A 23,997-nucleotide genomic window follows, 5' to 3' on the forward strand; every position below is an offset into this window, starting at 1 on the left:
AACTGCTTTCCTGATACACATAACCAGTCACACAGTACCTTGAGCATCTTTGGCATGCTTAATAGATTCTACAGTTTGTTTCATCACTCCGTCATCTGCAGCTACAACCAATATGACAATGTCAGTGACCTGAGCACCTCTGGCTCTCATTGCTGAGAAAGCAGCATGTCCTGGAGTATCAAGAAAGGTTATCTTTTCCCCAGAAGGCATAGATACTGTGGAAACAGAAATTCAAAAACACTAAGGACTCAAATATGCACTTTTTTTTTTAAATATTTTTTTATTTATTTCTAGGAGAGAGAGAGAGAGAGAGACAGTGTGAGCAGGGGAGGGTCAGAGAGAGAGGGAGACACAGACTCTGAAAAAGGTTCCAGGCTCTGAGCTGGCTGTCAGCACAGAGCCCGATGCAGGGCTCGAACCCACAAACCACGAGATCATGACTTAAGCGAAAGTCGGACGCTTAATCGACTAATCCACCCAGGCGCCCCTCAAATATGCACTTTCTTAATACAAAGGAGTATATGTGAAATTATCAAATAGAATCAATAATTCTTTAAAATAATTTATTCCTCCCATTAATCGTAATTGTGAACAATACAAATCATCATTTCACACTGAAAAATGATAACAAAGCAGTGAAGACTTTAGTGTTTCTTTTCATGTTATAATTTCAAAGTAGAACTCTTTATATTCTTAGAATATATTTTCATAAATGTACCAACTGGTACCTCTTCTGGAGAGAGAACAGACTGATAGTTATACAGGCAGTCTCTCCTTCCTTAGCAAACATCAGCCGTACAACTTGCCTTAAGCAAAAGGCAATTTAGTACATGGTTAGTAACTCAGGATTTGAGCCCAAACCCAGCCTTGGGTGTAAATCCTGGCTTTGCCACTTATTAGCTGTAGGTCTTGAACAAATAACCCATCCAAGCCTCAGCCTCCTTATCTGTAAATAGGGGTATTAATACCTACCTCGTGATGTTGTTGTGAAGATAAAGCATATAAATAAGGTGCTCACCACACCACACACCACAGTGCTGGGCACATGCTAGGTGCTCAGTAATGGCAGCTGTTACTTAATTATTATTAGCAACATTAGTGTAACCAGGCATTGAAGACTTTGAAGCTCATTAAACCAAACTAAGAATGAGCCAGAATTAAAAAAGTAATATAATTTTCTTCTTATAGAATGGTACAAAATAAGCTTTATTAACCACCTGGCTCTATATTTCATCAGACCAATACCCTTTACACTTCCCTTTTACTTTGAATTTGCATATCTCATGCTAGGACACTTGGTTTAAGAAAGCAGTATGTGGGATTCCCAAGCACACTGTAAGGTAATTTGTGTCATACCAAGAAAGGCACCAATGTGCTGAGTGATGCCTCCAGCTTCCATTGCTGCCACTTGAGTTTTTCGCAGTTTGTCAAGTAACGTCGTTTTCCCATGATCAACATGGCCCATTACAGTAACAACTGGGGACCTTGGGGTTAATAAAGCTGGATCTGCCTGAGGCCTACAATTAACAGCAAAGGAGTTTCATTTCTTATGAACTGGTTTGCAGTCATCTCTGTCAACTACCTCTAACAATAAAACCCAACATTCAGCTTTGATTAGCTATAATTATCTTCCCGTTCCACACATACAATAACCTATGACAAAACATATAATGACTGCCCATGTACAGTTGGCATCTTCAAAACAACAAAAAGGGAATAAAAATTTTTAATTCAGAATCAATATATACACTCAGCAAACTAAAAAAAATAACCCTTAAGAGTCTTATAACCCAAATATACTTAAACACTATGACACTTTGAAGTATAATCAATACTCCCACATCATTTTAATTGCAAAAAAAAATTTTTTAAGGCAAATCTTTCCAATATAAAGTGTAAATAAACCCAGTGGTCTCCTTTCTCCAGTATACATTTAAGTTTTACCTTCTTACAGCATCTTTATTTTCTCTGACTTTGTCCTGTTTTAATTGGCTCCATTTTAATTTCATCCCCGTCTTCTTTATCACTTTTTTGATCCAGACATCATCTAAATGTGAGTGTGCTTCTAGTGAATCTATGTCAATAGCAGTGTTCATTAAAGCTTCATACACACAATCTGGGTGGGACACAAAACATCTTTTAGGATCATAAATTACACGTTCACAAAAGTGACCTCTATTAATAAAGCTCAACATAAACAGTACACTCAATGAGAGGAATAACTATGTAAGCTGTTCCTCTAATGTTAACCACAAACAAGCTGAAAATAATCTTTAAGATATGATTCACTTATATTAACATTTCTGCATATTCATAAATATTTCAGTATTTATATACCTTATGAACGATCTGAGCCACCAATAAAATATTACAAGGCATGTTGTACACATTTAATATTGAGCAGTTCTTTGAAAACTTGTAGTAACATATGTCATGCCTAAACAAATGTGTATGTATATATAGTTGATTCTCATTATTTGCAGCGGTTCTGTTCTATAAACTCGCCATGAATACTGAATTAGTAATTACTAAACCATCACTCCAAGGGAAAATATAGGCTTAGTAGTTTCCTTCAGACCCTGGTCACATCTTCATTAGCCGATCAATACATACCTTCTTTTATGTGTTTGTTTTAAGAAACCTTACTTAATATGTACTGTTGACTCATTAACACTGAATGCACAGCCAAAAGCACTGAAAACAGTGCATGAACAAAGCTTATCTAACACATGTATTTTCCCTGTGAAACACACTACAGCCTTCTTGCAGTTAGTAACACTAAACAGCACTTCATCACTATGCTTAGGAGCCATTTTAATCAGGCAAATCAACGAAAAGCGTAAAAATGTAAAAATGTGGCATGAAATAAGCCACAAAACGACACCTGTTTACAGCATGAGACCTAAAGCAAGAAGGCACAATGTTGCCTTGTTGAACCGCAGCTAGGAATGTGTGATTGGGCAACTGAGATTTTTCACTGCTCTACACATGTCCAGGAATGACTGCAAAAGCATTGTGAACACTGATTTGGGGGCTATAAATACATTTTAGAGAATCCACCAATACAAAATCCCCAAATAACGAGGATCAACTGTTATGTATACACACACACACACACACACACACACACACACAATTATTTATTTATTTATTTATTGAGGGTCTCCAAAGGTCTTGAAATATAAGAAAAAGATTTACTTGGTATTCTACGTTATACAGTGTACTTTGTTTCCATTTCAGTCATATTTCCCTGTGGAAAATAAATGAATGTATCTGTTAACAAAATAAATAGTTTTATGTTTCTAGACTTTCAATCACCCTTTAAATATATATTTTGAGGGGCACCTGGGTGGCTCAGTCAGGTAAGCATCTGACTTCAGGTCATGATCTCACACCTCTTGAGTGCGAGCCCCACATTGGGCTGCAGATTCTGCATCTCCCTCTCTCTCTGCCCATTCCCCACTCATGCCTGTCTGTCTGTTTCTCTTTCTCAAAAATAAATATACATTAAAAAATTTTAAATATATATTTTGAGAGACATATATGAAATAAAAACATTATACTAAAAGAATATCCTATTCAGTAGTATTCAGTAGTGTGCAGGTAAATGTTTACTCAGAAGACTCTCTTAAAAAAAAAAATCCCTGATTATTATAGCATTTCCTAATTTCCACAGGGCAAATACTCCCATGATGGTTGATTTCAGCTATCAATATGAAGTCACTGAACACAGAGATGTAAAAAGATGTGCAGTAGCATACCATTATACAGAATTTCCACCATATAGGTACATCAGCACAAATCACCTCAAAAACAGAAGACAGCAAAATCCAGTAAAATAAGAAAAGAGAAGTTATTCTTTTTCAAGTTTATTTATATATTTTGTGAGGAGGGGAGGAACAGAGAGAAAGAGAAAGAGAGAGAGAGAGAGAGAGAGGGAGAGAATCCCACGCAGGCTCTAAGCTGTCAGCACAGAGCCCTACGTTGCTCAATCTCATAAACATGGGGCTCAATCTCACAAACCTGAGCCACAATCAAGAGTCAGATGCTCAACCAACTGAGCCATCCAGGTGCCCCAAGAGTGAAGGGGTTTAATGAGTATTTATTATCTTTATGATCTAATTTTTTTTAATGGAAGCGCACATACTTCCTTATAAATTAGCAACTGCCTCAAAAGTTGGTGCAAGCCAGCTCCACATATGACCGATCCTACTCTGTAATAATGCCAAGAAACCCTTTCCTATATATAATCCCCACAACATCCTTTCCCAAGAAAATAGATTTTAAAAGAATGGTACAGGGGCGCCTGGCTGGCTCAGTCAGAAGAGTATACAACTCCTGATCTCAGGGTCATGAGTTCAAGCCCCACATGGGGTGTAGAGATTACTGAAATAAATAAAACTTTAAAAAAATCATACAATGCAAATTTTCTATGTGGATATGCTCTCAGAGAACAATAAAACCCTAAACATATAAATTATAATGAGTACAATTCTGTTTCTAATAATGCTAAAATCCCTAATAAACCAGTAACTACAATTTTCCAAATGATATCCTAAACTTTTTTTTTTAATGTTTTTTATTTCTTTATTTTGAGAGTGCGAGTGAGTAAGTGTGCATGCACACGAGCAGGGGAGAGTAATGGAGAGGGAGAGGGAGAATTCCAAGAAGGCTCTGCACTGTCAGCACAAAGCCCTAGGCAGGGATCAATCTCAGAACACTCATGACTTGAGGCAAAATCAAAAGTCAGACACTTAACCAACCAAACCACCCAGGTGCCTCTGATATCCTAAACTTTTGAAAGGTAGCTTATACAAAAATAATCTCTTTCCCTCTATATTAAATGCATTTAGTATTAACATATTATTTTATCTTTATCTAAGATTAAATATTTACAAATAGAAAAGCACCCAAAGCATTTCAACCACAGATATTACATTCTAAGTTATTTTAATTGATGCAAGGGGGGGAAAAAAAAATCTACTCACATTGCTAATTTAATAGTTTAAAATATTCACCGTCTTTAATTCAAATGAGAAGTGAATATAATATTAAGTAAGCTTCAAACAGAGAACTTTTATTTAAATCATGGCATATCAGCTTTGGGTCTAGAACAATGATTTGTAGGATTAAATGTGTATTTCAATTATACCATTTATTTGGTAATAGAGAGGAATTATTATAGTGATGGGAGTGTGGGCAGGGGAATGTTTAAAAAATAGAATCCTCATCTTTTAGTGATAAATACAGAAATATTTACAGATTAAATGATATATTAGTAATCGTCACTGCTTCTGCATACATTATGCTTATACTCCATTCTCTCGGCTTTCATATATGTATGAAAACTGCCAACAAAAAAAGTTTTAAAAATCAAGTAGATTATCAACATTACCTATAAAATCGTACCAATATAGTTTTCCTTGGAAAAAATGTTAATGATACAGCCACATCTATTTATCTCTTAAAGTTTTCTAATAAAATGACTATATAACAGAACTGCAAAGTTATAAAAATGCAAGGCTGGGCAAATTTTCTATTCTTTGTGAGGATGCACATGTACAAAGACTGGCAGCACTTTTAAGCTGGAAACGGATTAAAGTTCAGCTCTGCTCTAATTTACAAAACAACAGTTCCTGAGATAATTTGGTCTGTGAATAAGAGCATGATCTCTGTAGCCATACTCCCTGAGTTCAAACTCTACTCTACCACATACTAACTGTGGCAATTATTCATCCTCTCCATGCCTCAGTTTCTCAACCTACAAATGGGGATAATAATTAAAACTACCTCTTGTGCATTATGAGAATTATATGAGTTAATATATATAAAGTACTGGTACATGGTAATAGCTCAATAATGAGTTATTATTATTATTAATTGTTTTTCTTTTTGCCAAGAGTCTGCTTCACTTGTCATTTTTTTCACTACAATAATAGGCTATTTCTTATTTACTGAATTTTATTGTCAGTTTATAATGAAAACTCAAATTGTGTTCCAATAATCTTAAGTTGATAATAAATGCAAGAGTGCAATGAAGGAATAAAAACAATGACAATGATGCTACACATTTACAAACAAAAACAGTATCATCAGAAGTTATTACTACAGGGGCACCTGGGTGTTCAGTCAGTTAAGCGCCCAGCTCTTCTTTTGGCTCAGGTCCTGATTTCCCAGTTCACAACTTTGTGCACTGCCAGTGCAGGGCCTGCTTGGAATTCTCTCTCTTCTTCTCTCTCTCAAAATAAACAAACTTTAAAAAAAATTTACTACTACAAATATTTTTCTGCTGGCACTACAGACATTTTCACAATGAGTGAAAAGAGAAAATCAGGGGTGCTTGGTGGCTCAGTTGGTTAAGTGACTGACTTCGGCTCAGGTCATGATCTCAGGTCATGATCTCACAACTCATGGGTTTGAGCCTTGCTTCGGGCTCTGTGCTGAGAGCTCAGCTTCAGATTCTGTGTCTCCCACTCTCTCTGGCCCTCCCCCACTCCGGCTCTGTCTCTCTCTCTCTCTCAAAAATAAACAATTAAAAAAAAAGAAAAAGAAAATCAGAAAATTATAGACAACAAAAGGATAGTAAGTATAGAGTACTTCAGTCCAAAAATATTCTTTGGACTTGTTCTGTGGTAAGCATGAGCCTCCTTAAGATTCTCTCTCTCCCCCACCTCTGTCTCTGCCCTTCCCTGACTCGTAGGCGTGTGTACTCTCTTTCTCTCAGGAAAAAAAAAAAAAAAAAAAAAACTGAGGGCGGATGGATGGCTCAGTTGGCTAAACTTCTGACTTCAGCTCGGGTCATGATCTCTCGGCTTGTGAGTTCAAGCTCTGCTGTCAGGCTCTGTGCTGTCAGTGCAGCCTCCTTCAGTTCCTGTCTCCCTCTCTCTCCTCCCCTCCCCAGCTCGTGCTTTCTCTCGGTCTCAAAAAAAAAATTAAAAAAATTTTTTTTAATTAACTCATCTAAATAGTTTGAGACACCTGAGTGCTCAGTCGGGTAAGTGACCAACTCTTGAGCTGGGCTCAGGTCATGAACTGAAAGTCCGTGAGATTGAGCCCCGCGCAGTGCTGACAGCATGGTGTCTGCTTGGGATTCTCTCTCCCCTCTCTCTTTCTATACCTCCCTCGTTCATGCACTCTCTTCTTAAAATAAGGAAAGAAACTGAAAAGCCTACAGAATTTCTAAAAAAGAAGGCTTAGTTCAGATAAAATCTTTTCTACTTTTATTAAAAGCAAAATCTTAGAGATCTATTTTTGGCAAAAACAGAAGAAACTAATTAGAGTTTGTGACCTAAAGTGCAAACTAGTAGAATGATTTTATATCTTTTTAAACCATCAGTCTAATTTTCATCTTTGAATGCCTTTGTCTCAATGAAAATAAGATACCAGGTATCCCATGTGCCCATATTTTTCCTTATAAAGAACCCACCTATGTCTTTTTCCATTGCTCTGGCCAGTTCCTCAACAGTCATTCCAATCCATACCTCCACTTCCTTTTTGGATTTTGATGAAGATAACGGAGATCTCTGTGCTTTTTCCCCCTATTAAAAATCCAAAATGTAACAGAAGGAGGAAAAAACTTTAAGTGACAATGTAGATTTATTCTGGAATATCTACCACAATAACAGTTTCTATTTCTACCAACTAACACTCCCATAAGTAGTTAAATCTTAGACTAAAATTTAAAATCCTGCATCTTTAATTCACTATAATATACTAATTTCCAAGTAATCAAATTCATCCACACTACTGAACAAGAAACTAAAACTTCCTTTCCTCTCAAAGCCTTACTGCCTCAAGTGTAGCATTAAGGAATAAAGACAAAAAAGTCAAAATAAATTTCTACTCAAGGCTATAGGAACTTTTACTTCAGATCAAATAATACAGTAACTAATGGAAATCTGTAACTACCTTCTTTGTTACTAGAAGCCTATATTGAGATAAAGCCACCCCAACGAGTGGGTCTGTTTGCCAGGGCCGGATGCAGAGCTGAGCTGTCCACACTGGGTAGGCAGATGAAAACACAGGACTCCACTGTGCTAACATTCTTCTTTGACCCAGGCTGTGCAGCTGCCTAAGGACAGTGTGAAATCGTATCAAGTTCTCCAATTTCAGTATCTTCTGGTTCATGTTTCCCCTGGAAAAAGTTTTAAAATAATATTTGGGTTAATATTAAAGTCAAGTTAGCAAGTATTAATTGGAAATCTACTACATGAAAACACTGCATTAGACTTCCAACAATGAGTAAAGCGGGGCTTCTGCTCTGAAAGAATCCACAGTCTAATCAGGTGGAATTCCACAGTAACTACTCTCTCTAGACGTTAACCACCATTATTGTTAATGTCTCTACTCTGATAAAACTGAAATACAACTTATAAAGGGATTTTTTTCTCATTCTTGAAACATCAACTAACAAAATCACAACAAGACTGATTTTTCTAAAATGCAAATTTGAACTCATCAGCTCTTTGCTGAACATCGTCCAGTAGCAGACCATTATCCACTTCATGTGCAACTTCAATACATGCTATGTAAGGACTCGTTATCTGCCCTCTGCTAACCTCTTACTTCATTGTTTACACCCTTATAACCCCTCACTCCTATCTCCAAGCTTCTGTTATTCTGACACTCCGCCACCAGTAATCTTCAATGGCTTGTCATCTAATTTTGAACCTTCGCATGTCGTCTCTCTACCTCAAACTGTCTTCTTTCAACCCTCACCATTTTTCCCTCTTCCTATCATCCCCCCCCAAAAAAAGATGCTTTAGAGTGGGTAGAAGACACTTCTTAAATATCTATTGAATAATGCTTTTTGAATATTATTCTTGGAATGAAAGAAGACTTGAGAAAAAACTGCAACAGAACTCAATTAGTGTAATTCAGAAGTCGGTAGTTTAATTACTTTTCTATTTGAATTTTCTATTCTTTCCGCTCTCAGGGCTGCATTTCTACAGCGTTGCTTTACAATTTTTGAGGAAAGAAGCAACTAAAATAATGTGTCGTGTACATTTTCTCCTAAGCAAACATTTCCCGAGTACCATCTTTCAGACATTGTATATGAGGATGTTGATTCAAAGTTTAATAAACCAGCGTCCCTTCCTTCAGAGTTTACTCTTCCAATATAATGTTTCTCAGGCACATTAAACACCTCAAGAATGGCACACTTAGGGGCGCCTGGGTGGCTCAGTTGGTTGGGCGTCCGACTTCGGCTCAGGTCAGATCTCATGGATCATGGGTTCTAGCCCTGCATCAGGTTCTGTGCTGACAACTCAGAGCCTGGAGCCTGTTTCAGATTCTGTGTCTTCCTCTCTCTCTGCCCCTCATGCTCCGTCTCTCTCTGTCTCAAAAATAAACTATAAAAAAAAATTAAAAAAAAAAAGAATGGCACATTTAAAAATTTTAGGGGTACCCGGGTGGCTCAGTCGGTTAAGCGTCCGACTTTGGCTCAGGTCATGACCTCGCGGTTCATGGGTTTGAACCCTGCATCGGGCTCTGTACTGACAGCTAGCTCGGAGCCTGGAGCATGTTTCAGATTCCGTGTCTCCCTCTCTCTCTGACCCTCCCCTGCTCATGCTGTCTCTCTCTCTCTCTCTCTCTCAGAAATAAACATTTAAAAAAATTTTTTTTTTATTTAAGAAGTAAAGGGATTCCTTTAGGAAACATTTTCAAAATGAATCTAAACCCAGACGTGACAAGGGCATAGATTGATGGAATGGAAAGAAAGGCCCTACATGGAGATTAACCAAAAAACAGAGAGCTAACTGAGGCAGGAATTAGAAAACACACTGGTGGCAATAATCCAGGTGTGAAAACTGAAAGGTACCCTACTTACTACTTATTCCACGCTCCTCATTTTATAGAAAAGGAAAAATGGGGAGTCCAGAGAGGTCAAAAAGATTTCTCAAATGTCATACCACCAGTTAATGACAGTCAGGCCTAGAACCCAGGCTGTCAGTCTGACTTCCAATTCGGTGTTCTTTCGCAGCTAGGATATCCTTGTCATGGAATCTGAAAAGAGATGTTGGTGCGTTGGTGGAAACGTCTGAATGTAATAGCCGTCGGCCTTGGAACTTATCTGAAAGGTAAAAAGAAGTCATTGTAGAAGAATGACGGCTCTGGGGTGGCTTCGCCTGGAACCGGGCCTGGAAAACCTTGGGCCCAGGGCAAGCAGAACGCGCGAGGAGGGGGAGGCAGCCGGCCGCTTCTGGACGAACAACGCTTTCGCTAAACCTCAGGCGGGGTCACCACGGATTAAATGCAACGCGGAAAGGCTAAATGCAACGCGGAAAGGCTTCCGATTGCTCTGTGTTTACGATCGGTGCCGCGGACACTTCAGGGCAAATAATACACGCCCCCGGGGACGACCCGGCCAAGGAAGCCCACTCACTTCGCTGCTACATTAGGTCGGGGGTGTCCGGATTCTGAGTAAGGCGGCGATCACCTTGCGGATCCGGACTGCAGTCCGACGGTCCGTCCCCGAAACTGTCCCCGTCGAACTTCCGGTGCCGCCGGAAGAGGTCCTTCCCGGAATTCGGAAGTCAGAATCCGAAAGAGCGTCTACCGCATCCACGACTGGGGTTGTCCGAGGTGCCCCGCTGAGCGCCCGGGGACGGGGCGGGGACTAGGCGCTACTTCAGTCTGTGGCAGTCTCCCGCATCTGCCGCGCGTCGTTGGTCGCTTGTACGCTTGGTGCTGAAATGTGGTAGAAACCATATGCTTTTTTTTTTTTTTTTACAAACAGTTTATTGTCAAATTAGTTTCCGCATAACACCCAGTGCTCATCCCCGCAAGTGCCCTCCCCCGTGTCCTCCCCCCCCCTCCACATCCATCAGTCCTCAGTTTTTGTCAGCATTCAAGAGTCTCTCATGGTTTGCTTCTCTCCCTTTCCCCCACCATTTCCCCCCTTCTTCTCCCCCTTGTTCCTCAGTTAAGTTGAAACAATATGCTTTTAAACAAAAAGGGGAAAATGCGAGGGAATGCGGTGCTAGAACCAGGTAGTATTTTGAGTTAGGCACTTTCTCTTTCAAATGTCGCCTCGTTTATGGGTAGCCAGAGTTGGGTCCAGTCTCAGCTCCTTCCCAGTTGGGTAGGCTTTGGGGACGTTATGTAAACTCTGTGCCTCGGTTCTGCACTACGATAATGACAGCAGCTAGAATAGCAGTAAAGTTTAGAAGAGCACCTGGTTCATAATAAGTGTTTGCTGTTGCAAATATTACAGCCTCCTCCCAGAGCATTTCCACACCTTGATTGGACATTATGTCTTCTGGCCTGTCCCCTTGACCACAACCTCCACCACTTCTCAAGTGTATAAGTATTGTTTTATCTCTGTCCTCAAAGTCTAACACTACCCTAGGCTAATGATACGGTACAGAAGAGTTTCTGACTCAAAAGCATACTTACTGTTATATCCCTCCCGAAGTCTGGCCTCCTAACTCATGCCCTTTCTCCCCTTTTTTATTTTTGTCTTTCCAGTGTCTGCCACAGGTGTGCAACTAGTGGCTGAATGATTAAGTGGAAACCTCTGTCCTGGAAATTTCTTGAAATGAAACTGACACCCAAACACTTGAAAACTATTAAAGTCCATTCCATTTTCTATCATTTTACATATATTTACAAACACCCACTGCAGTGCAATTTCTGCAAGGAATTGTACTTTGCTCTCTTATTTGCCTTACCAAGCACTTGAAAAGCTAGCAGAAATTCGTTGGTAGAATACCAAAGTAGGGGTCATATCTTTTTTCCCCAATTTTAAGTGAAAATAATCGATATTTTTTTAATCATGAAGATAACACTAAGGTAGAAAACTCACACAATGAGTTTCCAAATATGGAAAGAAAGTGGCTAAAAGCAAACAAAAGGATGAGGGCAGGTAAAAGTGCAGAGGAACTAACCTGAAAGACCTCGCAATGTGCAAAACTGGAAACATTTGAGCAACAAAATAGTATTAGAGTATAACCCAAAGTACCAAATAAGTATACATATATTCATGCAGATATAAATAAATGACTGAATGAATAAATAGGGGAGAAGGGACAAATCCTGTCTACAGAAGAAGTCTATATAATACATGTATATAATTGTCACTTGGAGGTTAAGCTTAATTCCTCTCCGCCTGAGTGAGGGCTAAAGGTAGTGATTTGCTTCCAAAGAATAGAATGTGGAAAGGGAAAAACAGTAACTGGCAGACATCACCTTAACGAACTGATCAAGATAAACATCAGCAATGATGTCATATTGATACCACATGTCCCCTGAAATGATGTGATGGGGACATTCATCTCTGTAGTATCCTTCCAAAAACCCACAACTCTCTAATCATGGGGGAAACATCAGACAAACCCAAATTGAAGAGTAATATACAAAATATCTGAGCAGAACTCTTTTTTTTTTTTTAACATTTTATTTATTTCAGAGAGAAAGACAGTGTGAGCAGGGGAGGGTCAGAGAGAGAGGGAGGCACAGAATCTGAAACAGTGAGCAGAACTCTTAAAACTATCAAGGTCATGAAAAGCAAGAAAAGGCTATCACAGACTGGAAGAGACCAAGAAGACATGATGATGACCAAATGCGATGTGGAATCCTGGACACAATCCTGGAACAGAGAAGCACATTAGTGGAAAAAAGAATAGTGAAATCTCAATAAAGTCTGTAGTTTAGTTAATTGTAATATCCCAGTGTTACCTTCTTTTTTAAATTTTTTTTTAATGTTTTATTTATTTCTAGGAGAGAGACAGGGAGAAAGCGTGAGCAGGGGAGGGTCAGAGAGAGAGGGAGTCACAGACTGAAACAGGCTCCAGGCTCTGAGCTGGCAGTCAGCACAGAGCCCGACGCGGGGCTCGAACCCACGAACCGCGAGATCATGACCCAAGCGAAAGTCGGACGCTCAACCGACTAAGCCACCCAGGCGCCCCCCCAGTGTTACCTTCTTAATGTTCACAAATGTATCATAGTTTGTATAACATGTAAACATTAGAGAAAACTGGGTGAAGGACATTTGGGAATTCTCTACTATCTTTGCAACTTTTCTGTAATCTTAATTTACCCCAAATTTTAAAGTATTTTGTAAATATCTCATTTATGTTTTTGAGAGAGAGAGGGAGAGCAAGCCTGTGTGCAAGCAGAGGAGAGGGGAAGAGAGAGAGAGAATCACAATGTGGCTCAGTCCCGCAACCCTGGGATCATGACCTGAGCCTAAATCCAGAGTTGGACACTCAACTGACTGAGCCACCCAGGAGCCCCCTAGGTGGGCTTTTTAATTTTTTTAAAAGAAAGTGAATCAAATCTTAAGTCTCACCTATCCAGAGGTAACCACTTTTATTATTTTGTTGAACATCATTCCATTTATCTCTATGTATAAGTACATGTACAATTTTATATAAATAAGATTCGTACTATAAAAGCTGCTTTTTATCTTTACAACAGTATATAAGGGAAACCTTCCATGCTGATGAACATAGGTTCATATCATTCTTCTTAAAGGTTTTTTTTTGGGGGGGGGTGGGGGGTATTTTGGGAGCAGGAGCAGAGAGAGAGAGGGAAAGAGAAAATCCCAAGCAGGCACCATGCTGTCAGCACAGAACCTGATGCGGGGCTTGATCCCATCAACTGTGAGACTATTACCTGAGCTGAAATGAAGACTCAGACACTTAACCAACTGAGCCACCCAGGAGCCCCATATCATTCTTTTTAAATGACTGTGAAAGATCCCATTGTCTATAAGTGCCGTACTTACATAGCTACATATATGGGTTGTTTTTAATATTTAACTTATAAACAAAATTGCAAGAAATACTCTTTTTTTTTTTTGAGATTTTATTTTAAGTAATATCTCCACCCAATATAGGACTCGAACTTAACAGCCCCCAAATGAAGATTGTAGTCTCTACTGACTGAGCCACCAGGTGTCCCACAGTAAATAGTCTTGTGCCAGTTCAATTCTTTCTCTAGAATAATGCTTAATACTGGAAGTTCCGTTTCCTTTCAGTAGATAATGGTATTTACAATCTAAATTCTGGATGTCAGATATGTTCATTATCTTACTGAGTTCCTGGGTTTCACTGCTCTCAAGGTTTCTCTGTGGATAAAGCTAGAGAATATACACACATATATGCACACATTTCCATTCATATGCATTGAAAGCCATGACTTCTATCACCAATTCCAATCTAAGACCACAGGTTCACTCTAGTCTTTTTCCTTTTCCACATTTGTAACTTCCTTTTTTGGCAGTGAGAAACTGACTTTCATCAACTTTAACATATTTAATTATTTGAGCAATTTCCTTATATGAAACCAATCTTCAATTTGGCTCCCCTCCCCTCCCCTGAGCTTATGTTCTCTTTACCTCTCTTCAGCTTGGAGTCCCAGGCCAATCCCTGCTTGAAGTGGATATCCTCTTCTCCCTGGTTGGATGTAAAATGTTAACATTAGGGGAAACTGAATGAAGGACATTTAGGAACCCTCTCCCGTCTTTGCAACTTTTCTGTAATCTATTTATATACATGCAGAGTCACCAGAGGAACNGGCTTTAGAACTAAATTGTTGGAAAAGGGGAGGGATGCAGAAGGGGTCCTATTCTCACTTCACTTCATCTCATATCCTTTGGGTTTCTTTGTTTGTTTATTTGTTTTAGAGTTGTTTGTTTTTAGTGAGAGAGAGCATGCACAAGTTGGGGAGGGGCAGAGAAATAGAGAATCCCAAGCAGGCTCTGGACTGTCAGATGCAGGGCTCAATGCTAGGCTCTTACCCACTAACTGTGAGACCATGACCTGAGCTGAAGTCAGACACTTAACCGACTGAGCCACCCAGACACCCCAGGATGAGGCATTGTTCGTAATGTTTAATGTCATCATCTGATTCAGTGCTGCAAGATTGAATGTCTTATTTTTGCATGTCAACTTTAACAGACCAGAGGTGGTGCATTATCCCCGGGAAACTTAAGTAACCTGTCCAGGTCACATCCTTAGTGATTGGTCAGAGGGACCTTAATTCAAGTCTGTTTGATTCCAATGCTGTTTCTTAACCACTTCCATCTTCGAAGAACTTGAATTGAAGATCTTTAGGGTCTTATTCAGCCTTGAAATATTACCTTTGAACATATGAATATAAGCATTTTTTAGTTTAATTTGATATCAACCTGTACTCCATTATATGTAGTAAATCTTTGTGTTTCCATTAGTATTACCACTGCTACTAAAGCTCTTGATGGAAAACAGTAAGAGAAGCAATTTTGTATATTTCTTGTGGAAAACATATTAGTCTCCAGTAACCTTTAATAAGAGCTATGCCAGTACTCATTAAAGATACCTGCATTGGATTTTCATCAACAGTGAGATAGTTCTCTCTTTATCACTAGCATCCAAATTATATAAAGCTTTTCTGTGGGTTTCCTCTTGAGTCTTATCAACTTCACTGTTTCTTTATATGCACAATTACATCTCTTAAAAAAATTTTTTTTTGCTATAAGGTATTTGATTTCACTCTTTCCAGCTTTAATGACGTATAATTGACAAAACTGTAAGATATATAAAATGTAAAATGAGATAATTTGATTTACATACACATTGTGAAAGTATTCTCCCTCTATTGAGTTAATTAACACATCCATCACCTCACTTATTTACTTTTATTTATTTACTTTTTTGGTGGGAATATTTAAGTTCCACTCTCTTAGCAAATTTCAATTACAAATACAGTATTTATACAAATACTTAGTGGCTCAGTCAGTTGAATGTCCAACTTCAGCTCAGGTCATGATCTTGCAGTTTGTGGGTTTGAGCCCCATGTCAGGCTCTGTGCTGACAGCTCAGTGCCCTTTTCCCAACTTACATTTATTATTCCTACATTCTTGTCCCATCTCTTCCTCCAACTAGTATTAAGACTTTGGGTAAGACATTTAACCTTTCTGGTGATCAGTATCTTCATTATAAAATTAAGAAGGTTAAGCCCTTCGGGTATTATTTTTGAAGAGTTTAAAAATATTACATAACTATAAAGAGATCATGTGCCTAAGGATGTATCTGACTCATTAATGAGGAAACCAGAAAGATGGCAAGCCTTATTCAAAGAGAATTGAGGAGTGCCATATATTTACAATGGCCGAAAGAATGAATGCTTGAAGATTGCTAATTTACTTTAAAATTTTTTTTTAATGTTTGTTTATTTTTGAGATAGAAAGAAAAAGAGAGCACAGGGAAGGGGCAGAGAGAGAGACACACACAGAATCCAAAGCAGGCTCCAGGCTCTGAGCTGTCAGCACAGAGCCAGACACAGAGCTCAAACTCATGAATCGTGAGATCATGATTTGAGCCATGGGATGCTTAACCAACTGAGCCACCCAGGCACCCCAAGATTGCTAACTTAGATTCAAAATTGGTTACTATCCTACAGCACAATTAAGCCCTTACATTACATCCAGTCCATTTCAAAAATGTATTTATTAATATTTACTCAAATCAGCATTTACCATAAATAGGTAAATCAAATCAGCAGGAGTAGAGGAATAATATGTGATTTCTGGTCTCAATGTTATATTTCAATGTTACTGAAATTTTTGCAAACATATCCCACCTGCAAGTTAATTTAGTGTATTAAAATTACAGGAAATTTCTCTTTTTAGCCAGTAAGGCTAGGACAGAAATCCCAAAGTAATTCTTAAACCGTATCCAATCAAATTAATTATTCTGAAATTCTAGACTTAAAATATCCCAAGTCCCTATACAAAGTAGGAAAAACTAATCTCTGTTATGGTACTCTTGTAGACAAGTCTGTTTTGTTGGCTTGCTGTGAGAACTGCCTGCAGACCATGTAATAACACTGAATATAAAGCTCTTTTCATCTCCACTCCTTAATCTGGTGATCTAAGGTTCACTAGGTCAGAGAGTTAGAAATGGTTCGAAGAGCAGCTAGCACGGAGCTAGCTGAATGACACTAATTGCTGCCTCGGGTCAGGAGGCACCTGGGCTTAGTCACCAGGTGTTTGCAGCAGGCCTGGGGCTCACAGGAGTCTCTGGAAGCAGTTCCGTGTCCAGAGCACAGCTTCCTTATGACCACTCAACTTAAAATGAGTGTTGAAAGTGAACAAAAAGGAATCATGTTACTTCTCTGCTTATTCGGCTGTCATCTACTACATGTGTTTTATGTTGTATGAAACCAATATTTTTCCAGGCAGGAAAACTGAATGTTTTCACCCATTTAATATTTTAATTTAGGGGTAATTCAATTCAGTGTGCCCACTTATTTTTTTTTTACACTGTAAATTTCCTCTGTTTTGAAATTTTTGTTGAAAATACAAGTGTGATCTTATTTGTGGAAATGTGGTTTACATTTCTTTATCTTTAATAACTTATTGATTCCCCCCTCCATTATAAAAACAACATATGCTCAACATAGGAATTTTCAGAGATAGAAAATACAAAGAAACATTTTTACAATACCTGCAGTTCTGTTAGCCAGAGATAACCACTTCGAGAAACGTGTTTTTAGCAGGTGAGAATTTTAGTTCCCAGACCCGTGTGTGACCCTCCTCCCCTTACCTGTTGCACGCCAATCCCATTGACCCTCTTCCAGTGCCTCTTCCTTGGTTTGCTTCCTCTCATTCTTGCACTCAGGGTCTGTTTCCTCTGCCTGATTCACTCTTCTCTCCTCTCTCTGCCCTCTTAATTCCTACTCACCTTTCAGATTTGTTTAATCTTCACTTCCTCAAAGAGGCCTTCCTTGATCTGTTCCTCAGTTCCCAGGTGAGGTGAGATTCCCTGATTATGGACTCTTAGCATCACCTGTGTCCTTCTTAGCACTTGTTGCCTGTGCAATTTAACATTTGTTTCTTGTTGGGAGTCATTCTGAACTCACTAGCTGAGAAAACTCCTTGTGAAAGACCCTAAGGCACCTTGTTGATTGGATTGCAGAGTGACTTATTCTGGCCTTGATATGCTGATGGCACCTATTGTAGGAACTTCTTTTGTGATTATGAGAGCAAACATTGCGCTTCCTGAAAAACTTGTTTTTCTTAACACTTCTCTTAAGCAAACAGGCTATTGACCCTTGTTCACAAAGAACTAACTTTTGCCTTTGCTATGCTAAAAACATTGTCTTGCTTGTATTTGAATGCTAATGATACCTTCCTTCCCCTTAGGATACGCATCTAAATCACCTACCTCAATCACTATTGATAAAGGCTATGCATGAGTCTTCTACAAATCTATGTTCTGGGAAATTTTTACATATCAAAGAATTTATCACCAGAAATCATTGTCTAAGACACATGCCACTTTTGTGCTGTCTCCTAAACACTTAATTATAAAATAAAGCTAAGTCTCAGAGCAGAGATGCCTGCCTGGGGACCAGAAAGAATCTCATGGCTCTCTTACTCTCTCTCTCGCTGACACTGTCCCTCCTTCAGGGACCCCTTGACCTGCTGGAGCTGGACTCCAGCAGTTTCTATGATTCTATGACTAATATCTGTCTCCTGCAATATACTGTTGGCTCCACCAGGGTAGAGGCTCTGCCTGGTTTTGCTCATCACTAAACCTTTAGCCTGTAGCTAACCTTCAATCATATTTTGAGTTGAACATAATATGGCCCATATCCCCACATGTTGGAGCTGCAACGAACATTAACCTGAGGCTATCAGTTGAGATTTCGTCTTTTCTTCATGGAATCATCCAGGAACCTGAGACTCAGGGAGCCAGGGGACTGGACTGTGGGGTTCTTGTCTTTTTTGTCATGGCTCCTCATTGAGCAACATGCTCAGACATACTTGTGCCTTATTTGCATAGGCAATGCTGGCCCAGGTGGACTGCCTTCCACTGACAGTGGGTTTCTATCTTGCTACCCACCGGCGGGACAAAATGCCAAGAAAGGGACTGTTCTCTACCCTCCCATCCTTCCCCACTCTGGTCCTCACCTTCCCTTCTGACTGAGGAAACTTCAATTTCCTCCTAGATCCTCTTTTATTCTAGCAACTAACCTCCATCTTCTCCTGATCTAGGAAGAATCATCTTCGATAGACCTTTTGAAGCCAATTTTTGTCAAATAGGTTTAGGGAAAGATTCTAATACTAATTACTTTTTAAGTTACTGTTATATAGGTATGTATATTTTGAAGCAAAATTGGGGCTGTGTTGTCTATCTGTAATTCATGTTCTCCATTTAGTAAATTGTTTCCCTATATTTTCAAATATGTTTTAAAACTTTATTCTCATATCTAAGATTTTCCTAACTTTTTTTTAATTTATTTATTTTTGAGAGACAGAGTAAGACAGAGTGCGAGTGGGGGAGGGGCAGAGAGAGAAGGAGACACAGAATCTGAAGCAGGCTCCAGGCTCTGAGCAAGCGTTCAGCACAGAGCCTGACACAGGGCTCGAACCCATGAACCGTGAGATCATGACCTGAGCCGAAGTCGGATGCTTAACCGACTGAGCCACCCAGGCGCCCCTATATTTTCAAATATTGAGAGCATGATTGAGAATATGGAATTCCGTAGGAAGATGTCACCTAATTTACTTTGCATGGCCCTTTATGGCGGGACATACCTCGTTCCTTAATGTAGCAGGTAGATTCTTCGTGCCTACTTCTAGCCTTGTCTTCTATGGATAGGCTTCTCCTTCTGCTGTGCTGGTACAATGAATCATACATACTACCCCAGGACATAGTGCGCTTTTCCTCTGCCATCCCTCATCTCCTCAGATTCCTACTTATTCTTCAAACTGGTGTCATCTTTCCCTAATTCTTTCCTTGATGCACCTGCCTACTCTTAGCACCCTTCCTCTGGTCTCCTAAAGCATCCACATTATGCTACTATTGTTGCACAAGTCACACATTTTTGGATTTATCCTCTGTGAATGTTTCAGTCCTCTTTGCCAGATTTTAAGGTCTTTGAGAGCAGAAAACATGGCACAGAAGATGTTCCAAAAGGTATGTTCAAGAGACATAGATTGCAGTAAACATTTTTTTCCCTATTGTTTCACTTTTTTGGAGTATGTACTGCTTCTTAGGATGGCTTTCAGCTTACCTGCCCTGGAACTGCTCTTTGTTTCACTCAATAATGGAGGTTTCTAATATACTGCATCTAATAAATGCAATGATACCCAGTCCCCATGGTGCTGATAAATGTTTGGGCTTTTTTATTTCCTTTATTTTCCTGTCTGTCAGATAGCTACAGTTATAGTTACTTCTTTGAGCAGACGTATAAGTGGGCCCCTGTTTTCATGGATCCTAGTATCATTCCATTTTCCACCTCCCTATATCAGATTCTGTCCTTTTCTGTCAAATAACCACACTCTTCCTAATGACAAAAAGAGCCTTTCCCTCAATACATTCTTGTAGACAACCACAAGACTTCTTGCTTATTAAATCTTTCTGTTTGTAAAATAATTCAGTAAACTGTATTTATCAGATATTAACCCTCTCCTAGAATTGTGAGATTTCTATAACTTTTTTTAAATTCAAGTTCTGTGACTAGATATCAATTTCCTCAAGCTCATGCTGATCATTTTGAATGTAACCTGTTTCATGTTGTTTCTGACATAAACCTGAGATTATATTTGCTTTAAAGACAAAGGACTGTGGCAAGGATAGCATTTTTGTATTTAATACAATGCTGGCATAAATGCACAATATTGCATTAACCCTGGGTTAGGATAGTTTTAAAGCAGTGATATAAAATTCTTTTACCATAGACAGACTTAGCTTCATTTTATAATAAAAATCTTCGGTTGTTAAGACTCGCTTAGAGAGAGAGAACATTATATCAACCAAGTGGGGAAATGATAGTAGTTTAGGCTGGGGTGATGAAAGTGGTGAGAAGTGGAAGGATTTTAGAAATTGAACTGTGATGGATTAGCTATAGAATGTGTGTGTGTTTGTGTGGTGTGTTGGAGGGAGATTCCTGTCTTGCATAACTGATGGGTGGCAGTTCATTTCCAAAGAGACTTGTAGGAGAGAAAACTCAATTGCCTAGACAATGTGCGGGATGCAAATGCCAGTTTTTGTTCTTTGTGTGTTCCTCTCTTGTAGCTGTCATGGAGTAACCCTTGGTTCCTGTTTTCCTACTTTTGACATAGTTACATGTCTTAGTTACAATCAGATTCCAACTCTTCTTTCCCGTTTCCTCTTAGTTCACCATGATTGGATTTGGGGTTTCTTGAACATTTTCAAGTATTTAAGAACAATGATTTGGGATACGCCGTGTCTTCAAATGGGTGATCTTTCCTATTCTACTTTCTAATTTCATTCTTAGAAAGAAACCTGGTGGAAAAAAGTGGTATTTCACAGGATAATGGAAAACATCCCACCAAGAGGTTGGCAAACTGCCTCTGAAAAAGCTGAGTTGTGGCTGCCATCGTGAGTTATTTGTGTTGAATCATACAGAAAGTAACTTCAGACAAGGTCAAGTGTAAAATTGTAATTTATGAATGAAAAGTTGGAAAGTTATGAAAGAATAGGCATTTTGGAGCCCTCCTCTCTCCCTGTTGGTTTAAAACCTAAGTTCCTCAGGTAAAACCTGAAACTGCTCCCTTCCCCACACCCAGTAAAGGCACGGAGAAAGACGGAGAAAGGGTCAGCCCATTCTATACTGATTAGTGACAAGTTTAATAAGCAACGGAACTTAATAGGAGGCTTGACTTGGGTAGCCACAGGGCAGCGGGGATCTCTGCACGCACCTGCCAGCATCTTGAGTTTATACAGAGGCCTTACGGGGAATTCAGGCACAAAACTCTCCCGATGGTTTCAATAACACATTACTCTCCCAAGTCAATGCCCTTTAAGTGGCTCCCAGGACTGGAACACTGGGCAGAAAGTACATTTCGAAGGCAGGGGAACAGGTAAGGAGTTCCTCTGCCTGGCGCCAGCCCTCGGTGACATCCTCTCCTGATGTTCTCCCAAACTCCCTACACTTAACTTTGCTAGGTGGTCCTGATATTGTTTAAGTGAAAGATACGCTGCACCTACGGAACCTGAAGAAGGGTTGGGGAAGGGTATGAAATGCAAGCGCCTTCCTCCCGTGGAACGCTGGACGAGGAACGCCGCAGGTCTCGCTGCACCGTCTCTGTAGACTTCCAAAGGGCGTGGTTTCCGTCGGAAGGGCGGGCGAGGACTGCACGACTCCGCCTCCGGAAGGCGCCGCACTGGGCTTCCGGGGCCTCCTCTTCCGGGCACTTCCGCTCGTCTTCAGTCGGCCTGCCGCGCGGCAAGCCACGCTAGTTTACTGCGTGTTTCCGTGCAGCGTCCGCAGGCCACTACAGCAGCATGGCTGGTGCCGAGTTGCGGGCGGCGCTGGAGGAGCGGCTCGGCGCCCTGGCCATCCGCACAGAGGTAGTGGAGCACCCAGAGGTGAGGGGCTGCTGCCGGAGGGGTGGGCTCCGCTGCGGGGTCTCTCGGGTGAGGCCGTGAAGACCAGAGGCACCAGCGGGGATGTGCCGCAGAAGCATCCGTTCTAGGACATTTCCCAGGTTCCAGAGCACCAAAGGGACGCGACAGAACATCAAAGGCCTCTCGGGACTAAAATGTTATTGTGGGAAAACTTGAACGTTTTTCTCTTGGAGCGACTTGATCACATTCTGAAAACTAGTGCATCTTAAGCTGGTGTTGAAAGTTGCATCAGTGTGCCCACTTTATGTGTAGCTAAGTTACCAGGCAGTAAACTGTCTCTGTAATGCCTACCACGTATCAGGCCTCATGCATATAGCAGGACACCAAACTTTGAGAGTTTGATATTAACATAATTTAGTGCATTGATGTGAAGATTTGCAAACATTTCGCGCAACCAGGGGAACTTGAGTGATACAGGGACATACATAATTTTTACCCAAGGCCTGAATGACAGCTAATGATAACTAAATATGGTGACCTTTGAAGGGTAGACAAATACAGTGCTTCAACCTTACACATTTAACATCGAAACTTTTATCATTTTCTCTGACCTTCTCTCCTATAGAAGTACACTTAGACTTATCTTATAAGTGTACTCTGCCTTCTTTACCTGTGCATATTGCCAGCTCTTCTGAGGTTATTAGTCCAGAGTCTTATTCCCTTCCCTGTTCTCTCAGCCTCATTGTGGTTATATATTTGTAAAGTGGAGGTTGTCACATGGTCTGGATGTAATGGAAGGCTCAGAGCTGCTGTAAAACTTTCAGTAGTACCCAGAAGTTTAAAGAAAGAAAGAATCACTTAAAGAATGTGAGGGCTTGGCCAGCACACTGAATAGAGAACTGGCCTAATATGTCCTCAGATGAGGGACTGAGGTAGCAAGGTGTACTGTTATTTGGTAACGGGCTGGAAATGGGTCTCTACCAGTGATAATCCATGGCACTGAGTACTCCCTAACCTTGCTGTTTTCACCCATCAAGCAGAGTACGTAGAGCTGTGTATGTGTGCAGTGTGTGTACGTGCATTATTTTAAAACTTTTCGTGTGATATTTTACAGGTGTTTACAGTTGAAGAAATGATGCCTCATATTCAGCATCTGAAAGGAGCACATAGTAAGAACTTATTCCTTAAAGACAAGAAGAAAAAAGGATATTGGCTGGTGACAGTTCTTCATGATAGACAAGTCAATTTAAATGATCTTGCTAAGCAGTTAGGTGTTGGAAGTGGAAATCTTCGGTTTGCTGATGAAACAGCCATGCTAGAAAAACTAAAAGTTGGCCAAGGCTGTGCCACACCTTTGGCACTCTTCTGTGATGATGGAGATGTGAAATTTGTTCTGGATTCTGCTTTTTTGGAAGGTGGACATGAAAGGGTGTACTTTCATCCAATGACCAATGCTGCAACTATGGGATTGAGCCCTGAAGACTTTCTCACATTTGTGAAGAAGACAGGACATGATCCCATAATATTAAATTTTGATAAAAACTAACTGGACTGATACTTAGAATACGTTATTTCTGCAATCTGTTTTTCTTATTTGTAATTTATAGAAAACATTAAAAGTGGTAAGAATATTTAGCACCTTGGTTTGGTGACTAATTTTAGGAGGGACATTTCATCTAAAAGGAGCTGC

The 23,997-nt window shown here is 39.8% G+C and overlaps 3 protein-coding genes across 7 annotated transcripts in view; 1 reads left to right on the forward strand and 2 right to left on the reverse strand.

The window, feature by feature from the left end:
* MTIF2 (mitochondrial translational initiation factor 2) overlaps nucleotides 1-10,473 on the reverse strand; it is a 30,284-nt gene extending 19,811 nt beyond the window's left edge. The window contains exons 1-7 of one of the 3 annotated variants that reach the window (XM_077772367.1): nucleotides 10,385-10,473; nucleotides 9,912-10,072; nucleotides 7,909-8,134; nucleotides 7,427-7,538; nucleotides 1,945-2,116; nucleotides 1,357-1,517; nucleotides 39-215 (exon numbers count right to left, since the gene is read on the reverse strand). In XM_077772367.1, coding sequence (XP_077628493.1) covers nucleotides 39-215; nucleotides 1,357-1,517; nucleotides 1,945-2,116; nucleotides 7,427-7,538; nucleotides 7,909-8,127 — 841 coding nt within the window. In that variant the 5' untranslated portion in view covers nucleotides 8,128-8,134; nucleotides 9,912-10,072; nucleotides 10,385-10,473. Of the gene's footprint in view, nucleotides 1-38; nucleotides 216-1,356; nucleotides 1,518-1,944; nucleotides 2,117-3,198; nucleotides 3,251-7,426; nucleotides 7,539-7,908; nucleotides 8,135-9,911; nucleotides 10,073-10,384 lie in introns of those variants that run through there. The other 2 variants (XM_077772368.1, XM_077772369.1) reach the window with 2 other exon arrangements.
* A 1,940-nt stretch (nucleotides 10,474-12,413) lies between these two features.
* CCDC88A (coiled-coil and HOOK domain protein 88A) overlaps nucleotides 12,414-23,997 on the reverse strand; it is a 152,486-nt gene continuing 140,902 nt past the window's right edge. Inside the window, exons 33-35 of one of the 3 annotated variants that reach the window (XR_013337157.1) lie at nucleotides 14,981-15,085; nucleotides 14,342-14,399; nucleotides 12,414-12,589 (exon numbers count right to left, since the gene is read on the reverse strand). The gene's annotated coding sequence lies outside the window, so the exon portion shown is untranslated. Of the gene's footprint in view, nucleotides 12,590-14,341; nucleotides 14,400-14,942; nucleotides 15,086-23,997 lie in introns of all 3 variants that reach the window. The other 2 variants (XR_013337156.1, XR_013337158.1) reach the window with 2 other exon arrangements.
* On the forward strand, nucleotides 22,091-23,938 carry LOC144238548 (prolyl-tRNA synthetase associated domain-containing protein 1). Its single transcript, XM_077772344.1, has 2 exons — nucleotides 22,091-22,328; nucleotides 23,422-23,938. The coding sequence occupies exons 1-2, from the start codon at nucleotides 22,245-22,247 to the stop codon at nucleotides 23,851-23,853; spliced, it is 516 nt and encodes a 171-aa protein (XP_077628470.1). The 5' UTR covers nucleotides 22,091-22,244; the 3' UTR covers nucleotides 23,854-23,938.

The sequence above is a fragment of the Crocuta crocuta genome, unplaced genomic scaffold (assembly GCF_008692635.1).
Source record: "Crocuta crocuta isolate KB4526 unplaced genomic scaffold, BGI_CrCroc_1.0 scaffold830, whole genome shotgun sequence".
Taxonomy (NCBI): domain Eukaryota; kingdom Metazoa; phylum Chordata; class Mammalia; order Carnivora; family Hyaenidae; genus Crocuta; species Crocuta crocuta.

Bases quoted from the DNA above. Each gene is read 5' to 3' on its own strand.
- LOC144238548 (XM_077772344.1), top strand. From the start codon at position 22,245: ATGGCTGGTGCCGAGTTGCGGGCGGCGCTGGAGGAGCGGCTCGGCGCC. The intron at 22,329-23,421 runs GTGAGGGGCTGC...GATATTTTACAG, and splicing joins AGGTAGTGGAGCACCCAGAG to GTGTTTACAGTTGAAGAAAT.